Source organism: Carya illinoinensis, chromosome 1, assembly GCF_018687715.1.
Source record: "Carya illinoinensis cultivar Pawnee chromosome 1, C.illinoinensisPawnee_v1, whole genome shotgun sequence".
NCBI classification, from domain to species: domain Eukaryota; kingdom Viridiplantae; phylum Streptophyta; class Magnoliopsida; order Fagales; family Juglandaceae; genus Carya; species Carya illinoinensis.
The window spans coordinates 52,041,499-52,065,650 of NC_056752.1; the positions used below are offsets into that span (position 1 = coordinate 52,041,499).

General features: G+C 34.6%; 3 protein-coding genes across 4 annotated transcripts; 1 reads left to right on the plus strand and 2 right to left on the minus strand.

The window, feature by feature from the left end:
- Nucleotides 1-5,142: 5,142 nt before the first annotated feature.
- Nucleotides 5,143-12,818, plus strand: LOC122283191 (biotin carboxyl carrier protein of acetyl-CoA carboxylase). Its single transcript, XM_043095199.1, has 9 exons — nt 5,143-5,342; nt 7,278-7,472; nt 8,831-8,910; nt 9,929-9,988; nt 10,149-10,379; nt 10,447-10,509; nt 12,242-12,310; nt 12,458-12,503; nt 12,593-12,818. Exons 1-9 carry the CDS (start codon nt 5,333-5,335, stop codon nt 12,661-12,663), a joined length of 825 nt encoding a protein of 274 aa, XP_042951133.1. The 5' UTR covers nt 5,143-5,332; the 3' UTR covers nt 12,664-12,818.
- A 787-nt stretch (nt 12,819-13,605) lies between these two features.
- On the minus strand, nt 13,606-16,953 carry LOC122283207. Its single transcript, XM_043095200.1, has 2 exons — nt 15,714-16,953; nt 13,606-14,066 (listed from the first exon to the last, which is right to left on the minus strand). The coding sequence occupies exons 1-2, from the start codon at nt 16,413-16,415 to the stop codon at nt 13,782-13,784; spliced, it is 987 nt and encodes a 328-aa protein (XP_042951134.1). The 5' UTR covers nt 16,416-16,953; the 3' UTR covers nt 13,606-13,781.
- A 1,788-nt stretch (nt 16,954-18,741) lies between these two features.
- On the minus strand, nt 18,742-23,234 carry LOC122283223. Of its 2 annotated transcripts, XM_043095202.1 has the most exons (4): nt 23,009-23,163; nt 22,539-22,643; nt 21,995-22,226; nt 18,742-19,258 (listed from the first exon to the last, which is right to left on the minus strand). In XM_043095202.1, the coding sequence occupies exons 2-4, from the start codon at nt 22,568-22,570 to the stop codon at nt 18,962-18,964; spliced, it is 561 nt and encodes a 186-aa protein (XP_042951136.1). In that variant the 5' UTR covers nt 22,571-22,643; nt 23,009-23,163; the 3' UTR covers nt 18,742-18,961. The 2 variants fall into 2 exon arrangements, with proteins under 2 accessions (XP_042951136.1, XP_042951135.1); XM_043095201.1 differs by lacking the exon at nt 22,539-22,643 and having other exon boundaries at nt 23,009-23,234.
- Between the last annotated feature and the right edge of the window lie 918 nt (nt 23,235-24,152).

A 24,152-nucleotide genomic window follows, 5' to 3' on the forward strand; every position in this document is an offset into this window, starting at 1 on the left:
TCGTTTGGCAGCCATGCCATAATTTACTTAACTTTGGAACCGTTGTGTGTGTGTATATATATATGAATAATTCTGGTTGCAGTTGCCTAGGGGAAACACCGTGCAAGCAGCGTCCACATGGAAAATGAACCGTTTCATTATTTTCTCCCTTTTCGTGGTTCCCCTCTCATTTCTCCCATTCTTTTTCATTCCCCTTTCGTTTGCCCCTTGGTGTATTTTTAAGAAATAAAAATCTTCTGGGTTGCAGAGATTTGAAATCAGAAAGAGAAGAAGCTTTTTGCTTAGAAATACACTGGGTTGTAGAGGAAATCGAAATCGGAAAGAGAATACGAAATACGCTGGCTATGCCGACACTATGGTTGGCAGCCAAGAGGGAGGAAGTGAACACCTTGATTTTGCACAGATCTGTTCTAAAAAAATTTCAAGAAAAGTTTCAATACACGGTGAAAAGAGAAGCAAATTTTTCCAAGTTTTTGGGAGGGAAACGTAGGGTAGGATAGATTGGGTTCTATAGTGGATCTGCCCAGGAAATATATAGAGCAGTTGTTGAAATTTTTTTTTCCCAGAGCTGTTGTTGAAACTCGATTAACACATGAATAGGATCTGAAACTCCACGGTGAACAAATCGAAGCTCTACGACGACGAAGACAACCTCCAACCCACGGGGCACAAATCAACAATGCCAACTAGGGGTGTTCAACCGGATCCGGATCCGGGTATCCGGCCATAGCCGGATCCGGATCCGGCTTTTAAAACCCGGGCGGTTATCCGCCCGGATTGACCCGGATTCCAATCCGGGCGGATAACCGGGTCTAATCCGGTTATCCGGTTTTTTTTTTGTAGTTTTTGCCTTAAAACCCGGATATCCGGGTCATAACCGGGTCTAATCCGGGTTGTCTTTTTTTTTTTTTTTTTTTTTTTTTTTTTTTTTTTTTTTCAGACTTTAAAACCCCAAAAAATATATATAGCACTTTTAAAAAAAAATATCTGATATATAAATAAAAATGCAAAAATAGATAATATTTTGTTTACATCTCAATGCAAAACATAGATAAATAATAATACAATACAACTAATTAAACTAATACAATCCATTACAAAGAACAAAATAAATAATAATACATTACAATGCTGCTACTATTTAAAAAAAAAAAATACAATGCTCTTCACATCTTGAAAGTTGAATATGGAATTGAGGAAACTGCACAAGGGAGGATAACAATCAAGCATCAACTGCACAAGCATATTGTTGCATAATATATGGAAAAACAAGTTCAGGGAAAAAGGAGAGGATAAGAGGCAGCAAAACTCCCAAAATTAATAGCAAGCGGTATTTGTCTAACCCAGTTTTTAATCTTACCCAGTGGCATTTATGGTTTCTTAAAGTCTTCTTCACTTTATAGGCAAGTCTAGAGAGGAAGTCCAATGTAGAGAATCATACTCCTTAAGTTCAGCTCATAACAAATTGACCAAAATGCCAGCATCTCAGAAGTCTTCTCTCTATTGCTATGGCTGACAGTTCATTTTCTAAATTAAAGTATAATAAGGTCTGTGAGTCCTGGACAACAGTAAGTATTAATATCAATAGGCGTAACTAATGGAGAATTCATATAAGCTATGCATAAAGCCAATAAACTAATGGAGAATTCATCACCATCAATTGTAGGCCAATATCTTGCTGCACTGTTTGACATGCCAATAGGGTATACCATGCATACTATGAACTCACAGCCCATGAATGTGATGACTGAAGCACATGACTGTTAACAGACAAACAAGGTAGAAAATAACAATATGTTCAAGGTGTTACATTTTTAATTATATGAACTGATTCAAGGTGTAATTTAGATGACAAGAAGTTTTGTACAGAAAACTTCTTGGATGAATAACTGTTTCCCGCCAATGAAAGTTTGGCTTTAAACACAGAAAGTATACATCATAGGCAAAAAGAGCAGAAATTGGTGTAAAAGGGTAGAGAGGGAAGGCATCTAAGTAAAAGTGTAAAAGTGTAAGATGATTGTTATCTAAGTAAAACATAAACTTTTATATCTCCTCCTTAACATGAATGAGTAATTAAAATTGACACCAACTAGTGACAAGAAGAAGGAAAGTCATCAAAGATAGTTCACTTAGAAATCAATTCCTCATACATTACCACTCTGTAGAATAGCCACTAGACAAAAAGACAATATACAGAAGTTTGTGGAGTTAAGAAAACTGACAATTTTAATTCAATCATTTCGAAATAAGAATTTAGATGTGAAGATCACAGAAGTAAACAAATATTTTGCACCACAATAGGCAAAAGGGAGCCATCTTCCGCACTGCTGCAATTCATTGGATGCTAATAAACCTCTCAGTTTTCGGTTTCTAACACATGAATGATGACACAAACTTTAAATTTGGGAATTTTGTGAATTTATCGCCTAGCCTTTTTCTTAAAAAAAATAATATACCGGCAACAACTATAGGTTTAATAAGAAACATGATATCTTTTTTTTTTTTTTTTTTTGCCTTCCTTGACAGGCTAAAAAAAAGCGGAGATTCATTGTAACAGACAGTTGAATCCTAAGAAACCAGAAAAAGAAAGAGAGAGCTCACCGAGGATCGGTTTCCAAGGCGGTGTGAAGCGCTTGGTTGATCGCAGAGTAGAGGTTCATGGATTTACCGGTTGGCAGGAGAAGCTTGTCATCACAAGCAGTCGAAAAGCCCCTTCTAGAAATACAAGAAAGGGACCTTCCAAATCTGCTGAGAAGGGTGGCTGCCATGTCTAAAGAGCAGAAGAGCTATCTACGTTTACGTGAAAAAGCGAGTATCCGATTTCTTCGAAGAGATTAATGTGGAAATTAGGCCCCTTTGTTTCTACTCTTAAATTAAAAAGGAAAATGATATAGATGCATGGATGGTGTTATTGTTATCTTATTATTCCCAATGCTCTCATAATTGTTATCTAAGTAAAAGTGTAAGATGATTGTGTTAAGATATCATCTTCTTTCTACTTGGTGATGATCTTTTTGAACTGCAAGTTGGCAAAGGTGTCTACTGGGAGGGCAAGTATAAATCATATTAAATCATCAACATCATAACATATAAATCTGTAAATGATTATAATCAAAAGCCAAGTCACAATAATTGATATTAACCAATTAAAATCTACATACCGTTGGAGGGCAAGTATAGAAATAATGAATCCAGAAAATGATGACTACCTTTCCAAACCCAGAAAATCAAACACAAACCCAAATAGACCAAGCGATGAAGCCAGAAAATGATGACTACCTTTCCAAACCCAGAAAATCAAACACAAACCCAAACTAGACTAAGCGAAAATAAACACAAACCCAAACAGACCAAGCGAAAATCAAGCTCAAACCCAGAAAAATCCAACCAAACTGAGAGAAAGACAGAGACAAAGAGACCAAAAGCATGAAAAAGGGAAAGAGATATAAACATTAGCTTCACAAAATAATAAACCCAGAAAATCAAACACAAACCCAAACAGACCAAGCAAAAATCAAACACAAACCCAGAAAAATCCAACCAAACCGAGAGAAAGACAGAGAGATTGAGAGAGAGAGAGAGAGAGATTAGCATACCGTCGGTTTCGATTAGCATACAGACAGAGACAGAGATAAACAGATTCGCAATCGGCACGACTAGGGTTTTGGATGAGAACTTGAGAGACGAGACGAGACAGAGAGCTGAAGAGAGGATTCGTTCGGCTTGAGAGCTTGAGAGGAATTAAATGTAAGAAATAAACGGTGTCGTTTCGGCAAGAGAAAAAAAACATCCGGATGTAATATCCGGTTACGGATTACCGGATTAGAAAACCGGATCCGTAACCGGATCCGGGTTTTTCTTAACCGCCTGGGTGTAATCCGGGCGGATAACCGCCCGGATTCACCCGGATTCCCGGTTTCGGATCCGGACCGGGAAAAAATCCGGTCCGGATGCACACCCATTGCCAACTTACGAAATTTGTCACTCCGTCGGTTACGCACAAAGAAGAGAAGCTCCAGCCACGAAGACGAAGACAAGTGTCTTGCCATCTACAACCCAGTGTATTTTTTAGCATTTTTGCATTTTTTGTCTAAAACCCAGTACTCTCCGTCGGTTGCATTTTTTTACTTTTTTGTTGCGTTTCTCAGAGTTTATCAAGAAAAAAAACAAGCAAAGAAAGAAATGAGGCAAGAAAACCAAAAAGGTAGAATCAGAAAGAAGAAAGAGAGAAAGAATGAGAACACTTTGCCTTTTGTTTTATTTATTTTAATTCCACGTAAGCACTTATGTACGGCCAATTACTCCGCTTGTCCCTAATAGAACTGGATATATAGAAAAAGAATTTTGCTACATACAAATACAGTCGCATACTAATTTTTGTATCTATACTGATTTATTCATACTTAAAATTTAAATTAATACTATTTTCAATAAAATCTACTTTTTGATCAATCACATCACATTGGTACACATATTAGTACACAATTATGCTTGCAATTATATTTTTCTATAGAAAAAATTTAGCTGTAAGTATAAATATGTGCATCAATTTAATGTGATTGGTCAAAAAGTAAATTTTATTAAAAATAATATTAATTTAAATTTTAAATACGAAATAATCAATATTAATATGCAGATTAATACGCAATTTTATTTGTATATAGCAAAACTCACATATATATATATATATATATATATCTTATGTATTAGTACTCACGTATATAATCTAAAGGATGCGTTTTGGTTTTAGGTGTGGAGATGGTGTCACAGCAATTTACATAATTTTATATTCCACATTATATTAAAAATATATTTTATTATAAAATATACTTAATATATGATTCTATGAAGTAACTTTTTATAATTTTAATCATAGACCTAGCACTTCTTATAGGTAGCCTTGTGAATTAATGCAATTAAATATGAAACCGTTTGTTTATTTTCTAGGATAAAAAAAGGAGAATTACATAAATTATTTTATGATAGGCATAGAAAATTAACATTAAAACAATTTTAAGGTTTTTTTTTTTTTTTCCTCTGAAGAAACAATTTTAAGGTTACGCAGTAAGTAGTAAAATTTAATAATTTTATTTTTAATTTTTTAAAGGAAATATCAAAAGAGACGCCGCCGGGCCCAAGCTACCCGACTCCAGCTGGAACGTTTGTTTGTGGCAAATTGAATTGTCATCTTTAGGGGATTAACGGCCGGGTGTCCCTGGACTGTACCTTGCTTCTTCAATATGGAGTTTAAGAGAATTCAAGTGGTTTCCAGTTTTTGGAAACTTTGAACCCTTTTCTGGATTTTCTGGTCTCTAAGGTCTCGAACTTTCCGATGGCTTCCTGTGAGTCTTTCTCCGTCTCTTATATCCCAAATGACTATAGTTTTACTTGTATATTTGATTCCACTTGGTGTCCACTGACTTTTTATTTCATCTTCTTTTGCATCCGGAAAAGTGGGTATTTGATCAATTTTTTGTTATCTTTGAAAGATTAGGCTGTATGTCATTCTGTTTGTTGAAATTGTGGGCAGACGAATTCAAAGTAGAATAACCATTCATTAGTTAGTGTGTATCAACAGTTTTTGTGGGGGGCCCCCCCCCCCCCTCCCCGGCCCCCCGGCGCAAAAAAAAAAAGTTCCTTTGGGTTGCATTGTTCATCCCGAACGTTGGTTGATTATATCGCCATCCTAATTTTCTATTCCTGTATTCTATATGGACGAATAAAGCATACGGCACCAAAATAAACTTCATTAGCTTAAACCATTTTATGGATAAAATGCATGATTATCTGAATGATACCGTAATGGGTTTTCTCTCTTGTAAATGAGGTGTAAGTGCAGAATCTTCTTTCTTGGGTTCAGCTCCAAATTTGGCTTGCTACCATTTCCACGTCTGGAACTATACTGAAGAGTTAGGGTAGCCTATGGTTCAGAGTGCTTCTTGGATGTATTGAATTTAGTGCGATGAAGGAGACTTGTGGATACGTTCAATATCTAAGAGTCAGTCTTTAATTGTAGAAAGCGAGATAGAAAACGGGAAAAGCAGAAAAACAAAGAAAGGCTAGTTTTTTCTCGTCTGTACAATCTATGTTGGCCAATTCAAATTTTCTAAGCTTTGTGAGAGCATTTTATGAACACATTCTTCTGGAATTTCTATTGTACAACTCTGGACATCTATCATCAACAAATATGTTGATCCTATATAACCACCATAACGTCTATTCTCCCCTATGCATGGAAGCCTTTTTATAAAGGGTCACATGCCACCCTTATGGGCCTTTTTAGGATCATTGGCATTGCTGGTTTGTTTGTATGATGCATCCTGTCCAGAATCCAACTGGGATCTATGCATGCATTTCATCCTCATTTAAGAATGATAGCGACCACAATGATCTGTCATGCAGCACACCAATGTATCATCAACTCACATACCGCTTGCTAGGGAGATAACAGTAGGGTGTCTCCAAGAGATACCTTCCCAAAATATACGCCCATATTTGAGCCCACTGGTATTCACACTTACATATATATATATATATATATCCACTAACAATTTCAATTGCATCTAGGGTCTCGCATTTGAGGCTAGCATTTGTTAAGAACAGTCTCTCAATAATTTTTGATGATGACTATTTCAAGAGAAATGTTAGTGCCAGATTCATGGATAGGAACTGCAAAGCACCATCTAATTTACTTTTTTACTTGATATTATGTGGAATCTTTTCCAATTTGCTATAAGTTGAATTGATAATGTTATTGTAGGCTGTGAAAGGTTTAAGGATGAGTCCTGATCTATAATATAGCATCGCTAGTAAAATGATGATTATTGGAAGAACTACCTCTTGCACTACCATATCAACTTCCCTTTAGCACTAATCTATGCTACTATTCTATACATAGCCAGCAGCATAAAATGCCGCTTTAGATTTATTTTAACCTTCTTTCAATTGAAGGTTTAAAACATTTAAATTCAGGGGCTCATCCTAATTGCTCTTATGGTTTGATAGTCTGTCCTTCTTTTCTCCTCTCCTATCTTTATCTGGCATAATCACTGAATTTCTGTTTTGAATGTCAAAATCACACTTTATAAAAATTCTAGTATTGGTTTGAATGTGTGCATCACTTGCAAGTCATAGCATTTCTCAAGTCAACTTCTCTGTTCCTTTGACATATATTATTGAAATTATTTGGATGCATGCATAAATCTGGGGAGAATGCCTAAAAAAGTGTTCTGTTTAAAGATATTGTACGTTCTGTTGTGATGTGGTTACTATTTCAGGTAGCTTGGGAACTTCCAATATTAGAATCTCAGTCGTGAACTTTAATAAAGCAAGGGCTGGCATATTGAAACAGGTTGGCATAAGAACTTGGACAGGGCAGAGAACACCACAATTTGCAGGGGTAACATTACAAGTTTCACAACAGTCAAAGAAAGCACAAACTGTGTATTGTGGTCCATCTTTAGAAAACAAGTGTAAGTGCTTGTTGTTAATTAATTTCTGACTATCCTTGTTAGTTAATTATCCAGTTTGCGTGTCTTGTATAAGCATGTTTATACACACATAAGATGCATATCTACAGCCATTAGTTTCCTGCATTCGTAATAAATCCTTATTTTGACATCTTGGATTTTGGTTCATTTCCCCTCCATAAATATGGTTATGCAATCATACATATTTGTTTTGGCTTGTTGGACAAATCTAGGTGGTATTCCACAAATCAAAGCCGTGTGGAAGATTTTCCCTATTTGCATTCTATGGTGCTTATGGCAAGAGTGGAATGACAGAACGTTCAAAGACAAGGAGTGATCTTTTGAGGATCCTAGATCTCTTTTTGTTAGAACGTTATTTATATGGGCCATAGCTATAGACTTTAATGGCCTAGACCTGCCTGATTTTCTTCTTTCCTTTTCTCCTTCTTAAATAGGTTTCTCTCTTGTATACCATCTTCTATTATTAATACAATCGTTTACTTAAAAAAAAAAAAAAAAACATATTTGTTCTGTCTTTACTTATCAGAAAATGATTCCTGCTGAATGTATGCTGAAATAGTTATACTTCTCCTTGTTCTGGTACATAAGTTAATTACCTACTTGTATGGAAAGTCTAGCTAGTTAAACTCTGCAACTGTTATTTTTATTGACTTATATACAAAACATTATTCCTTCCGTAAGTGAGAGGAGGGGAAACAGGAGAGTTATAAAAGTGACTTTAATTTCAGGAGGCTTGGTTCCTGTTTGAGTGTGCCCTCTGGGTTGTCTAGATAGAATTTTTTTTTTTTTTTCAAGTGGTAAATAAATTATCAGGCTTAATAGAATGCTGGGTTAGATTGTTCATGTTGCTGATCCTGATGCCCTTTCTGATCTAAATTTATTTGACTGTTTAAAATCCCCCCCTTGTTTAGAAAATAAGTCAGCATAAGATGCCAGTATGCTATTATCCAGTTCTAGCCCATTTCGAGGATATAAAAAGAAGCTTGAACAGATTTGAAAATTGTTCAAACTATCTTTGGAAGAAGACAATTTCAGTCTAGTTCATTGCCAATGACTTCTGTAGAATTAATGTGATAATTTTATGCTATGTTTCTTGGATACTTGTTACAAGTTAAATAATCATATTGCACACTTTCTCCCAACTCTGATACTCCAGAGAAGATGGTGTCACACTCCTAATATGCTCCTTCTCAGAAAGTAAATGGCATGTGATTGATTCCTTGGTTCTGAACTTTCTAAGCAACTTTTTTTGCTTCTGCTGTATGTTGTATATAAAAGTAAGAAAAATAACTGTATATCTATCCAGCTAATTTAACAAGCATTTATCATTGATGCAATAGCTGCTGGAGCTGGAGACAGTGGTTTCGAAGCGACTAAATTTTCTGGTCGGACAAACCCACTCATTCCTAATTCTTATGAGGTAAGTAGTTTGCTAATATTTGTCATTGAAATTTTGTGTTTGCTATTAAATCTAACTTGCATACGTTATTTCTTCATGGCTCTGCTGGCATGGTATCTTTCTATGTTTCAACAAAATTAAAACTAAGTGGAAATAAAACTTTTTCTAAAATTTTTGTCACCATAATTTGGTACTGTGAAATAAATCGTTGTATCTGTTGGACATTTCACTTTTCTTTCTTTTCAAGTTGCTTTTGTAGTATGCTTGTTGTTAGGGATGAGTGATGGGCTGAGCTGGCTCTCCCTTTGTCATTGTATATGATAAAAATTTGTACTTGTATGTTGTATGTCGAAACTATATGCTCATTTTAATCCTTCAATTTAAAAACATTGTCTTCACATACATGGTACTTGACTTTATGTGATATTCATATAGTTGTTTGTTTATAATCAGTAGTTAGCAATCCTTTCACAAACTGTACGTATTGATGGCTTAGTTATTTATAGACATGTTCACTGCAGTGAACCATCCCCTATATTTCCAACTGGGTTTTGCAAAGGGTTATGAATAAATTTTTTTCATCAATGTATTATTGACAGAAACATTTTCTCTGTAATTTGAGATAACCTAAGCATGGCGTATTTCTGAAGTCCTGGAATTTTATTGTGCCACTGGTAGTGATACCGTATATTTGTTTATATTATTAAACAGAGAATATTTGTTTATATTATTAAACATTTCTATACGTACACATAATTGTACTCACAAAGATGTGTGCTTCCACAACCCTAAGGGGTAGCTCAGTTGGTCAGGCCTTGGGTTTGCTCCCAATGGTCACCAGTTCGAGTCTCCCCAAGGCCACTGGAGGTTTACCTGACCGTTAACTTCAAGGTCCCGTGGGATTAGTCGAGGTGCGCGCAAGCTGGCCTGGACACCACGGATATAAAAAAAAAAAAAAAAGATGTGTGCTTACACATACTTGCACCTGTATTCTTTTTAAAATGTTTGAAGACTTTCTTCCCTCAAATTTCATTTTCAGGTGGAATCTCTGCTCACGGCACTGTGTGATACAACTTCAATAGCAGAGTTTGAATTAAAGGTAAGCATGTTGAAGTGTATATTCTTCTTCAACACAAGTGTAGTTTCAGTTTCTTTCTTTTCTTTCTTTTTATTTATTTATTACTGGGGTATGAGAATCTTTTCTGCATTCTAAATCTTTTGCTTTCTAATCTGTCATGTCATTCTTGTTCATATTTTAGCTTGATGGATTTCGGTTACATGTGATGAGGGACTTAACTGTGAAAATGAAACCTCCACCTCCCCCAAGCCCCATTCCTATCGATGTAACGGCAGCTACAGAAACTCCTGCAAATGGATCTGTTTCGGCACTATCTTTATCTATCTTGAAGCCAGTAGCTTCTTCAGGGAGGGTTCAGACATTTCTAGAAAAAGCTGCAGATGAAGGCTTGGTCATACTTAAGTCTCCGATGGTAACAATAAAAATTTTAGTACCTTAGTGTTATATAATCCTGGGCTCTAAAATCTTGAATGGTGCAGGTGGGTTTTTTTAGGAGATCAAGGACCATAAAGGGAAAACGTGCTCCACCTTCATGTAAAGAGGTGCTGTTCATTATTTTTAAAAAAATAAGGAAAATATTTCCTTTTGCTTGTTAGGTGGATCTCTTGCATTCTTCTTGTGTATGCATCGAGGTTACACCCTTCTTTTTATTACTGAAATTTTATTTTACCTATAAAAAGAATTCATCGATGGGTACACTGCAAACATAAAGCTGTTCGGAAACTGCACAGAAATGAAAATTCTTCCTTGATTGTTGTAGATATATATATATATTTATAAGTAAATGATTGTATTAATAATAATAGGCTTAGCCCAAGTATACTAGAAGGTATACACGAGGTAACGCCTATCTAGGAAGAAGAAAAAGAAACAAGGAAGTCACGAAGGCCAAGGCTATTAAAATCTACAGCTATAGCCCATAAAAATAATGTTCTCTAACAAAAAGTGATCTAAGTTCCTCTATAGAGCGTTCTTTGTCTTCAAACGTCCGGTCATTACGCTCCTGCCATAAGCACCACAGGATGCAAATAGGCATCATTTTCTACATAGCTGTGATTTGCGGAGCCCCTCCTAGATTTGTCCAACTGGCCAAGAACTCAACCACTGTGGCAGTCATGACCCAAGCTAGCTCTAACCTGCAGAACGCATTATCCCATAGTGCTCTAGCAACCTTGCAATGCAGTAGAAGATGATCCACAGGCTCACCACTTTTCCTGCACATACAGCACCAGTCTACTATGATCACCCCCTGTTTTCGTAAGTTGTCCATCGTTAAAATCCTACCCAAAGAGGCTGACCAAACAAAAAAAGCCGCTTTAGGAGGTGCCCTATTTCGTCTTTCAACCTGATGTAGATATTTTAACTGCGTCTTTCCTTTCAACCTGATGTTTATAGTGTATATCTGTGGTAGGATTTCTTTATATATAGTTGCTAGCTTCAGTGATGAATTATTTGTTCATTAGGTGTGTACGGACAAAAAAATTTACTAAAAAATATTTTATAACTTATTTATGTTTGAGATGCTTACATCTCAAACACTGATGGGACTTATACCATGAACTTAACCACAAATCTTTTGTAATTCTAATTCTGTTGAAAACAAGATCAAGCTACTTTGTAACTTGCTGTAGTAAGTATACCGTATTATGTTGTAAGAACTAAGCTTACTTTCATTTGAACTTTGGACATAAGAGTTCATAATCCAGTAAGTTATAAAAAAAATAATCACATAAGTTCTGAAATTATGACCAAGGACAAACTGTTTTTTGCAGGTGCTATTAGACTTGTTTATGATTTTAGGAGATTGAAACTAGTGTTGTCAATATGGTTATGAAATCACATGTGGTTTTCTTGTCCTTATGAAACAAATTAGATTATTGATTCCATTCTTTTGGTTATGAAAGCTTTTGATTTCTTTTGTTATATATTTCTCTATCTGTGGATGCGGCTTGTAGCCATCTTAGAAGTTCTTCATCATTGTCAACCAAGTTTTCAAAAAAATAAATAAGAGTGTGAAACAGAACTTGGCAACTTGCATCCCATGATGTAATTCAAACAGAACTATGGATGTGCTTCATGGTTCAGAAATTAGTTTGGGATTGAGTTGTATTAATAGTCAGCCCAATCTCAACACCTTCCATCAGCCCAGGGTGCCTCTTTTATGTAACATGATCCCTTTTATGGCACTAGAGTTCTCGAATGCAATCATAGAACACTTTTGCAATCATGCATTGATCATTCTCCACTGACAGGATTCGCATGATTACTCTGCAGAAACAAGTAGTGAAAGAGAACCAAGTGCTTTGCTTTGTTGAACAGCTTGGTGGCGAGCTCCCAATTGAGGTTTGGTTCTTGACTTGAAAGTGATTGTGTCTGCATGTGTCGAACGAGAAGAGTAGTGTGTTTTGATTTTCCATTCCCAGGTACTTATCCTTTTATTCCATATCAAGTTATGTCATATTTATTTAATTTCACATTTGGTTTCTCCAGTCTGATGTATCTGGGGAGGTCATCAAGATACTCCGAGAGGACGGTGGTAAGTTTGCCATCTTTGGATGCATTTTCATTAATGGGCTTATTGTGAATTTTATTACGAAGTTTCTTATTGTCTACTATGCTTGGCAGATCCAGTTGGATATGGTGATGCTCTAATTGCGATCCTTCCATCATTTCCTGGGATAAAGAAACTCCAGTAGAGGGTTCAGTCCAAATATTTTGTTTATTTGGGATCATCGTTTAGGGTCAGACTGATGAAATCCTGAATCAGGGGTTATTTTATTCAGCTGGGATTGTATTTGGTTATTCTCTATTTAGGCAGACCAGAGTAAAAATAAAACACTTCATTGCGGTATTTCAAGTTTTCAAAAGAAGAAGGAAATCTTTGATGCAAGGCTTGAAAAATCAGAATCGGGTTTGGAATTAGGTAAGGACCACTCAATGAATCGGGCAGTGCACGACAATTTTGAATCGGTTATTTTAATGTTAATAAAAAGTATTAAAAATCATATATAATACAATTCAAGCATTTTATAAAAGGGTATAAAATATAAATTTATTGACTAGTTTTAATAAAAATATTATATTAATCTAAATAGTTTCAATAAATAAGTAACTTATATATTCAATCTCAATTGTTGATATTTTTTGCCTCATATACAAATAAGTTAAAAGACCATTAACTTGTAAGCACATGGCAAATGTAGTATTTTACGCACAATCACAAATTTAATATAAAATATTTATTCATTTCTTAATTTTTTTTTTGTTTAATTAAAAAAATAAAGATTCATATGTTTTATCTTTCAATTTTTCTGCTATTTTTATTGAATATAATGATGAAAAAGTTAATATATGTTTAGTTTTATCATATTTTTGTATAATAATTATAAAAAAAAAAAAAAAACTCAATTATGCAATTAAAAAATAAATAAAGCCTTGGTTTGAATTCGCCACGTCAGAAGGCCCGCTGAACATACTTAAGATAATACGTGGGGAAAAAAATCATCATTTCAGGCAAAATAAGCGCAGCAAAATTATTTGAGAATTCAGCTAAGCTATTTCTCGAAACTGGAAACTGTATTGACTTCATGCTTGATTGTTCAAACGGACCAAGAAAACACGTAACTCACAAATAGCTCTTTTAAAATTCAGTTCATTCCTTTCAGTACCTCTTCATTGATAACAATAAAATAAAATAAACATAAAAACAGAGATGAATTCACAGAACAGATGTTCCACAGTGAAACAATATTGGTCGAAATTACAGATGGAGAAACACATTAACCAGATCAATCATTAATCACATTCTCAATGTTCAGTATGTACCCATTTCAGCAGATTGCGCCCACTTAATAGTAGATCTAGCTAATGCATCCATGGGGTCTATACATTTTTTTAGGAGAGGATCATCCTGAGGCAAAAGATCCCTCATATCATCAGAGGCAAGGATTACAGAGTTCACTGCCCTTACCAAAAGAACTTGGAGAGCAATCCTCAACAGATTGCGTGCTCCTTCAGTGTCTTTTCTGTTTAAAGCTTCAATTGCAGGAATTACTGTATGTTCCATTGTTGCTTTATCTGGCAGCACTACCTCAAATCCCTACATACAGAAAAGAAAATCGTTACTCACAATTCTCAAAAAGAAATGTACTGAAATTCTTATTTCAGTCAGCTCTTTCTCCATTCCAGAAATAATAATGAAATTGCAAGGCACTTGACTTCTACCCAAAAAAAAAAAAAATAAGGTTACTCTGCATGCATGTGAAATAAAGGTTAAAGAATTTCTGAACCAATATAATAGATGAAAATCAATATAAATGAGAATGATGGAATTGCATTGACAAAGGACATTTCAGATCCTTCGATTGAATACACTTCAATTCTTGATAATGTTAATACTGGGGACACCATGCAGAACAGTATGTAATACACTACAGGAACTCCATCTTAGGCATTGTGAAATTGTTCCTGCTATTCCATTAACACTTGTAATTTGTTTGCCTGCTGCATGCGCCAATTTTTTTTGTACCGGACTTCCCTACAAATCAATTAGCTCACCAGCTTCCTGAGCCAATTTCCAAGGAAAAGCAGTACGCTGGCTTTACCAAGTTTCTGTTTTACAATAGGCACAAGATGAGGATTGCTCTTCAAGTTCTTTTGATGAGGGTAGGGGAAGTGAGATAGTTTTCTGATCCACTGATAGTGTGCACCATAAAAGATTGCCTGGATCCAAAAACTCCCCGACGGGATGGATGACTTGTGGCCAACAGAGTCGACCATGTATATAAACAACTAGGATAACAATGTACAAATTTTTAGAAGTAGTAATATTCATTAGAAAAGGGCATTGCCAAGTATGCAAGAAATGAACAATAGGGCAAAGTCCTAAAAACAAAACAGAAAGAAAAGGAACAAGAGATTCCTGGGGAAAAAAGAAGAAGAAGAGAAAAGTTCTTAATGTCTCCAACTTGTGACAAAACTCCAGTTCCTCCATTCCATAAACCAAACAAGCCGCTCAAATGAACCAAAACCATCAAAGTTATGAGAAAGTGAAAGTATATATTTTGAAACTGTAAAAAAACCATTAAAATTTAAATGGTTAGATTATTTGTGTTTTAATCCAGTCCATACTGAGGAGTTCATAACTTCATGCTCCATATAGGGAAAGTCAACCTTCTATAACAGCCACTCCAACAGAACCTGTCACAAGATTCCTATGTATCCGCAATCAAAGGAATACCTACACAACTAGGGAGTTAGAATTCTATCATCAGTTCATTGATAGTGGCAAAAGGACACAAAGATACTCGTTACCTGTAAACAGGTTAAGCTCTAATCGTTAGATTTTTATCTTTTGCATATATAGAAAGGCCAAGAGAGCTGATATAGATCAGATATTTGGAAGACGTGCCTCCTTTCATTCTGCTTCTAGGAAGTTTATGACGCTAAAGTTACTCCTCAAACCTCGGGGCTACAATGTCTAGGGCAAAATCTTCCAGATTGTGAGCATAAGCCTTTTGAAACTCCCACTTAATTCTATTTTCAGCTTTTAAATCAAGCTGAATGAATCTTCAATCAAGCACTCCAATTCCAAAAATCACTTTCTTCTTGTTTCTAGAGGTTGTAAAATGTAATAGGTAACATTTTACGAACTAATATCTTATTATCATAGTGGAGATAAGACGTGCCCTCACCAGATATAGCAGAGCAAGAAAAACAGTAACAGACAGGACCCTGAATAATATACCTCATTCTGTAGTTTCTCCTGATAAAATCCAGCCGTTAAAGTTGCATCAGTTGCAAGCACACCAATCCGCAATCGACTCCCAGCTTCAAGCGGCTTCAATTTTGATTCCTTGAGCTCCCTGGCAACAGACTCGGCCATATGGAGGAAAGGAACAGAACATCCTTTAGAAACCTCGTCATGCCAGGAATGCAAGATGTTACAAGGCATCACTAAGCAACAAGCTCCTGAATTCTCAAGGAAAGCTCTTTTATTCCGCAAGTTCTCCACAATTGGGGTAGGGTCTAATCGATTACTTTGACTTTTGCTGAGGGAAGGAAAAGAACTTCTGTCATGTGATAAAAGCTCTTTATTTAACACAGGATCAGAGTGAAGTACAAAAGGAAGGGAACTATTTCCTTCCCTTTTACTCCAATTGACAAGTTTTCTCAGAAAATTCAGTGTAGAATCCACGGACACCCCTCCAATAATACCTATTGTGTTCGCTTGACCGAGTAAAGAACCAGTAGGGTCACCGCTTCTTGAAGGTGCATTTGATCCAGGACTCTTCTTTGATTCAGGAAATCTCCCACTTTCATCAGTGTGTAAGAGAATTGATGATGGAGGTATTGCTAGAGCTGGACTCAACCTTGTCTTATACGGGCTTCTGTTCATATCTACATAACCCAATACATGGGATGCATAACTCAGTGTGTGCAAAGGCATTGTCAAGGTTCATTCAAACATCTCCTATGCCAATATAAAGAACTGGAGCTAATAATTCTGTTTGATTTTCTGAAATTTTAATCCCAATGAACCACAACCTACATACAAACTAACAGATCAGCTCCTCAAAACTAAATCCCTCTTGTGAAGGGTAATTTCTAATAGAAAATTAAAGAAAAAATAAATCAGCAGGCCTTCAACAGCTAAACTATAGCTCTTCAAAACGCGTATATGCTCAAGCTTTTTCAACTCACAGCCCCAAAAACCCCAACTTTCATCTGGGCTTCAACACAACAAAGCCGTGAAACAAAAACCCTCCACCAGAATTGCAAATACTTTATTGGGTTATCGGAATGAAACCCCAAAGACAACCTGGTCTACCAAAGCAAATTCATGGATTCTCTCCTTGGTCTGCAATGCAAAATCCCTCAACAGCACCCAGAAGTCTCTCTTGGACTGTAAAAAAGTCAAGAAACGAATACAAGAGAGAACCGAACTTAAAAAAAATATATATAAAGTAAGGTAGAGAGATAAAAGGTAAGCAGGTGAATACATACATACATAAAATACAGCCTCCATCCTGAATTTCAGGAATTTCATGTGCATCAATCATTCGTTAGATCGACCGACAGTAAGGACAAAGGGGAAGGAATCTTTTATGTTTTGGATAATATCTCAATCACATTCCAGTATTTTACATTCGAAATACTCACATCATATCATGTTCTGCGACTATACTACTCCGACTTCTATTGAATTAAGATCAAAGTATAATTAGAAAGTATTATCTTTACTACTTTTTACAAAAAGAAAATTGAGCATAAAGTTTTTGAGAGCCATTGGGTAGAGAACAAAAATTCGAAATAATTTTAGAATAATAAACTAAAAAAATGATTTCTTATATAGTTTAAATATAAATTCCAGTCCAGTATTTTAAATAAGAGGCATTTGCTACGTTTGTTTTAAATTACACTTTCTCCCCATACGGTTATACCCTTGTGGAATGTTCTTCTTTCTTGGTTCTATTGGAATATTCAAAGCCAAAAATTATTTTGCTACTCATAGATTGAGAAATATTTTAATTATAAAAAGAGAATATATAAAAATAAATCTATAAAAATATATGACTTGACGTGATATGTTAAATTATAGAATTACTTTTATTATAAAATAAATCTGACGGATCACATTAATCCATGTACATTTATTTTTATATAATTTATTTACATCTATATTATTTCTCTTCAAGATTTGAATAGAAACAAAAGGTACCTTATGCTCATTTTAATCTCATTATTTGCCCATTTAACTCATTCATCTTAGTAGACTCGCGCTCGCGCACATATTATTCTCAAAATGTTTCCTGTTTAGGAGATAAGTTTTTCATGCATATTTTATTTTCCCACACTTGTATAATGACGAGTTTTGCTGCATACAATTGCTTTTGTATGCTCTTAGTATACTTCATTGATATAATTGCCCGAAACAGTTATTTTATATTAAAAAAAAGTGATAGCCAGTCACATTAATAAAGTGCACAAAAAAATAATTGCACATAAAATTTTTGTATGATTATGCACACGCTACAAATAATCATTTTGAAAGGTGACATTTATTTTATAACATTGCAGGGTACATGATGATGTTTATGTTTGGAGTATCGATTGCTGATTACCCTAATCCCTTACCCTCCGACCATCCACATTTCTAAAATCAAACATACATAATAATGGTTAAACTTTGGTGGATACTAAACTAATTTATTTTTTTCCCGTAAATTTTAATAACAGTTGCACAGAAACGATTCTCCATGATAACAATTTGAATTTTAAGATTTATAACGATAAATCTTGGTGTAGCATACAAATTCAAGGTTAAAATTAAAAAATTATGTCAATCTGCTTCATCCACTTACCCAAATAAAACTAAAATTTTGCAGCATCGAGTGTATAAAGCCCTGGCATATGGTCGCTCTAGAGGCCATTTGGATTGAGAAACATTCTCATCTAATGATTACAATTTTTCTAAATTCTCACACAAAATATAATAAACAATTCAACTTTTTCAAATCTCAACTCCACATATTCAAATCATAAAATAATAATAATATTAACGTATAATATCCTATTAATATTTTATTCAACTTTTATTTAATACCACCTCATCTCATCTCATCTCATCTCACTATCCAAACAACCTTTAGACAACATTTGCTGGTAGTATTTTAATTCTCCTGAACCACATCTATAAGTGTAACTGACATCACAGAACGATAATTCACTAAAAATTGATCATCCCTACATCAATGCCAGTCAAAGAAAAGTGCTTCTTGAAAACAACTTCATCATAGGAATCTTCAACTAATTAAAATTTCCTTTCTTCACAATGCATCCAGAAAGGATAAAGATATCTTCGCTATTTTACTTATACAAGTCAAAATCTTGTCTCATGCATATATATGTATGAAACATTTCAACTACAACTAGTCCATCTCCTTAAAAGGTGGGAGATGGGTTGAACAAAATTCCAATTGTTGGCACAATGACTCATACCTGTTTTGCTTTTAAACGAGTCCATGAATGCTTCGTGTTTGTCTTACTTCTGTAGCTTCGAACTATCTTTCTAACATCCTTTCTTATAGACAAGAAGGCAGAAATGACAGCTATTAACATCATTGGGTACATATAAATTGCTCTAGCAGGATCTATGCTAGTTGATTTTCTCATAATGGCTTCCCTAACGAGGCCCCATAATATAAGAAGTGTACCAAAAAGGCTCATTCTCCCTGGCTTTAAAAGACCAAAAATTGCTCCTGCAATGGATAAATAACTCCCCGCAAGAACCTGATGCAAGCAAAAGATACTAATTAGTAGTTTCTAATTTGTAGAATTCAGTCTCTTCTGTTCACCAAGACGTGCAGTTTAGTTAGTTCATTTCAAGCTGAGAAGCCCTCTTTTTGCCCCATTTCATTTGATTTTTCATCTGTTGGCCCCAAGAGGAGAGAAGAAATCCCTGCTTCATGAGTTATTGTTCACATCCTATTGTACTATTTCATCTTCACTATATTTTCTTAAAACATAAATTCTTCCTCAATGAGTTTTTTTTTTCAAAAACCCTGCAACTTTCTATTAGGACAATCATGTATAGTGCAAAATATGATCGTCCCTTTCTTTATTTGAGGATAGTTTAGAAGCAACATGAAATAAAGTTTTCACGAAGTCCTCGAGGGTGAAGCAAACTGCAACTTAGTAGTGGCAATTACTCTCACTGAAATTTCAGAAAGAACTGGGTCTCCTTATAAATTTTCAAAACTTCTGTCAAATTTTCATTTGCTCTCACTGAAGGATAGTGCAAAATGATATATTTACAATGTGGTGAATCATATTAAAATAACTAAGGCGAACAAAGGTTAACTCTAAAGCCTTGAAAGAAATGAGGACCTAGTTATAATCTTGAAATCTTATGAGGACCGCTAAAGTCTAGCCCCTTTCACTCAATTCATTCTGACTGATTGTAACATGCAAACCTAGAATTTAGGTTAATTCAGTTAGAAATTATTTAGTTATGTTCTGATTATATTTATTCTTTTTATTAATTACTTATTTATTAAATTATCTCTATAGTAAGATTTTAAGTAATTAGATTGCTACGACACGTTTTCTAGAAAGATTAGTAATGTCTAGTGTCTCGTATAGGTCACGAGCTACGACGTGAGATTTTGGAAGCACCGCTAAGAGGTAAATAGTATGATCATATAAATGTACGCGTAATGTAAATATTATAATTGGGTATGATAATATGATATGGTTTTGATGGTTATCTACGTTGCGCTAAGAGCCAAGTCAAGGTTAGATCGCTTTCACGAATTTCTATGAATTACGATGATTTACATGAAAGTAAGCCTATATATATGTTATGCTTTTATGGATTGTTGATTAATGGATTGAATGTTACTAAAATTACATGGAAGTCATGATATGATCATATAATAATTTAAGTGAATTAAAATAACCAGATCATGCATGCTTCATTCATGTAGTACTTAGACCATATATGCCATGTATTGTTCATGCAATAACTTAAGTCAAGCATGCCATGTAATAAATAGCCAGATCATGTATGACATGTTCATTAGTTCTCAGATCATGCATGCCATGAAATGTCATAAAATGATTAAATCATGTTAGGCCATGTCATACTATACTATACCATGTACAAGAATATATCATGTTATGCCATGCCATGTACAAGAATATGCCATGCTAGAAAAGTCTAAGAAGTCCAAGAAAATTATCATGCATCAAGAAAGATAAACATTTTAAGGTAACACGGACCCAAGCGTGTTTACCATAGTTATGCTAAGACGGTACCACGGACTCAAGCGTGGTTACCACAAGTTAAGTGAAACACGGACTCAAGCGTGTTTCACTCCATGCCATGCAAGTTAAGTGAACATGGACCCAAGCATGTTTCACTTCATGTCAAGCAAGATAAATGAAACACGGACCCAAGCGTATTTCACTCCATGTCAAGCAAGATAAGTGAAACACGGACTCAAGCGTGTTTCACTCCATGTCAAGCAGGATAAGTGAAATACGGACTCAAGCGTATTTCACTTCATGTTATGCAAGTTAAGTGAAATACGGACTCAAGCGTGTTTCACTACATAACCAGTTATGTGGTGCCATGGACTCAAGCGTGGTTCACCATGAAATAAGTACAATTCAAGATAAACAAGTTACTCATGCATTCACGCTTCATGTTTGCCATGATTATGAATGTTTCCGCTCATGTTAATCCATGAATGTTATATGAAAGTTATGATAAGGCTTTAAAAATCAAATTTATGCTAAGCTAGATAGTATTTTACGGTATGATGTATTATTTACTGAGTATTCGACTCATTTTTGTTGTTTGTCTTTTGTTTTCTTCTATGTTGATTGCCACAGATGGTGATTATGATGATGCAGAGCTGGATGGCCAGGAGTAGATTTAGTATAAGGACTTAGAGACAAATAAGTGTCATTTACACAAGAATTAAGTTTCTTTTATGTCATTTCAATAACTAGTCTTGTTTAAGATTAGCTCATGTTTTGCGTTAATCAGTTTCAAGTTTCAAGACTATTTATATCCTTTCAGTTAAGTTTCTTTCAATAAATGAGGTATTTCAGAGTAATGAGTCTCTTTACCGGGCCTTTTATTATGTTTGTTAGTAACGTCTCTATCCTACGAGAACGGGGTGTTACACTGATACACATTCTTTTAGTAAAAAATTAAAAAAAAAAGTTCTTATATGGTCTTAGGCGTCTTACCTTTCATCTTTTTCTTAATTAAACCCTTCTTGCAATGAATAATATTCCTTTTTGGTTTCATTTTATTTATTATTTTGATAGCAATGAAGGTAACGGTTCTCATGAGTATCTACAATCTTTCATATCCACAATGTGTTTTTAACAAATCAAATAATTATGTAGTTATCATACTTATTTAACATAAATATTTTAATTGCCCAGCTCGAGGAAAATTCTAAATTCTTGAATATTAAGCAAGGGTAAAAGAGAATTTTAAAAAGTACCGACCTCTATGCGCTGGAGATCAGATGTTGCAGGAGCTGCCTTCACATTGGTGAACTTATATAACTTTAGCAAGTTGTTGAAGCTTGGGATCGGCTTGTTCTTAAAGAAAGCATTTGCAATGGCTCCTGGATAGAGCAGAGCCTTCACTACAACGGCGGGAAAGAGTTCACTCGCTATCAATTGTGAGCATGTCACTTGTAGAGGTGTTCTGCATATTCCAGAGCTACACGTGACCCTGGAAAGCAAAGAGAACAATATGTCAATATGTAAACCATCTTAATGATTATTCACCGCTCTTTTTAAAAATCTTGAGATGGCAAAGCTTTGTTACTCTCTGGTGTATTTCTAACTAATGGAGAATTCACAAATCTAAAAGCTTTGTTACACACGTAAATTCATTCTTTGGAACCACACTCTTCTACTAGTTTTTTGGCAATGTTGCATCACACTACAAATGGATCAAACAATTGAAGGTCAGTAAAATTCATTAGCCATGTTTGACTTAGCAATCTTACATCTTTTATGTTAAAAAAAGGAACATACATACATCTTTTGATGTTGCACTTCTCTTCCTTTCATGTGTGTGAGATCAAACCCTCTTAATCATCGTAGATAATATAAGCGAAAGAAAATGCCCTATCAATTTCAAAATCTGCAAGTTCTCGCATATGAGAAACAGTCGAGGATGAAAGGGAGATCTATAAAGGAGAGAATATACGGTTAAGCAAGATGATGCTTACTTTTCTGAAATAAAATAATGGCTTAGTTTCCATAAATTCGTCATAAAAATGTTAGAATTCATCATCAAATGAAATAAATAAATAAAAAGGGCACTGTCTATGCCGTCGAAACACATGGGGTAAAAAGATCGCATCCTAACTCCCGAGACAGAGAAGCCGATGCATGCATTTTGCAATTTCAACTCTGTTAGTGTAAAATTTCGCTTTCCTCTTAAATGGGTATTTGAACCAAGTAATCTAAAGATGTTTGGGAAACCGGAAAAATACAGCCGTTTACCTGAAAAGTGGAACTTGAAAGATGATGATAAGGAAATATATGCCAGAAGCAACGGAGGATATGAAACTTGCCCATTCCCTTGAAGAAGCCATAGCCGGGAATTTATTAGATGGACTTTCAGAGAGCCCACCTAAATTGCAAAGGGATGGAAGTTGGCGGTGCAAAATTTAATGGAGTCATTTTGGAGACGAGGACCCCACAATTTCCGCATTAAATGTTGGATATAAAGTCGTAGTCCCCTGGATTTTCACTTGATAATTGCGATACCCTTTGAAGTTTGAACTAGTCATTTTCCAGGACAATGCTACTTTTATTTTCTTTTTCAAAAATTTTATCTTCAATTATTTTTTATGTATCATTTTATACATTTTATTAATACTAGGTAGGAGCAACGTGCAAAGCACGTTTATCTAATTTTATGAAATGATTATTTGTAAAAAATAATATATATTTTATAAAAATTATTGATGTCACTTAATAATTTAAAGCATATTGGAGAAGATATAAAAATTAGTTCGAAATATCATATAATCTAATACATATTTATAACATCCATAATTTTAGCAAAGATGTATACGAAAAATTTAATAAAAGTCTAACACAAACGGTAGTTCAAAATATATGTCGTTTGATGTTTGTATTATAATTCATTAATTTATGTAATCCTGTAGACGATTAATAGAGACAACATTGAAATTCTTATTTTGCTGTTGGTTGAATCGATCAAGATCAACATAAAGTTAAAACATAATCTTTTTATAAAATTTGTGGTATAATATTTTTTATATATAGCATATATATAAATCCTAAAATATATTTTGAAGTTATTGATCGAATTTACTCTTTCTTGATTAGCTCAAGGATCACGACCTTTGTCACGTGCCCATCATAGCAAGCCCACGTGTGGAATATGACTTAGTGGAAGCTACGTCCTACTACCATGAGAAAAAAAAACACTTTGATTAAACACACTTGTATTATATATTATATGAGATTTTTAAATTTAAAATACTCAATAATCTGATTTAATGAAACGTATAATACACATGTATTATACTTAGGAATTCACGTCTTATGCACCTAATACACGTGTATATGTTAAGGAGAAAGAGAAAAATATAATAACTAATCTTTAATTACTTAT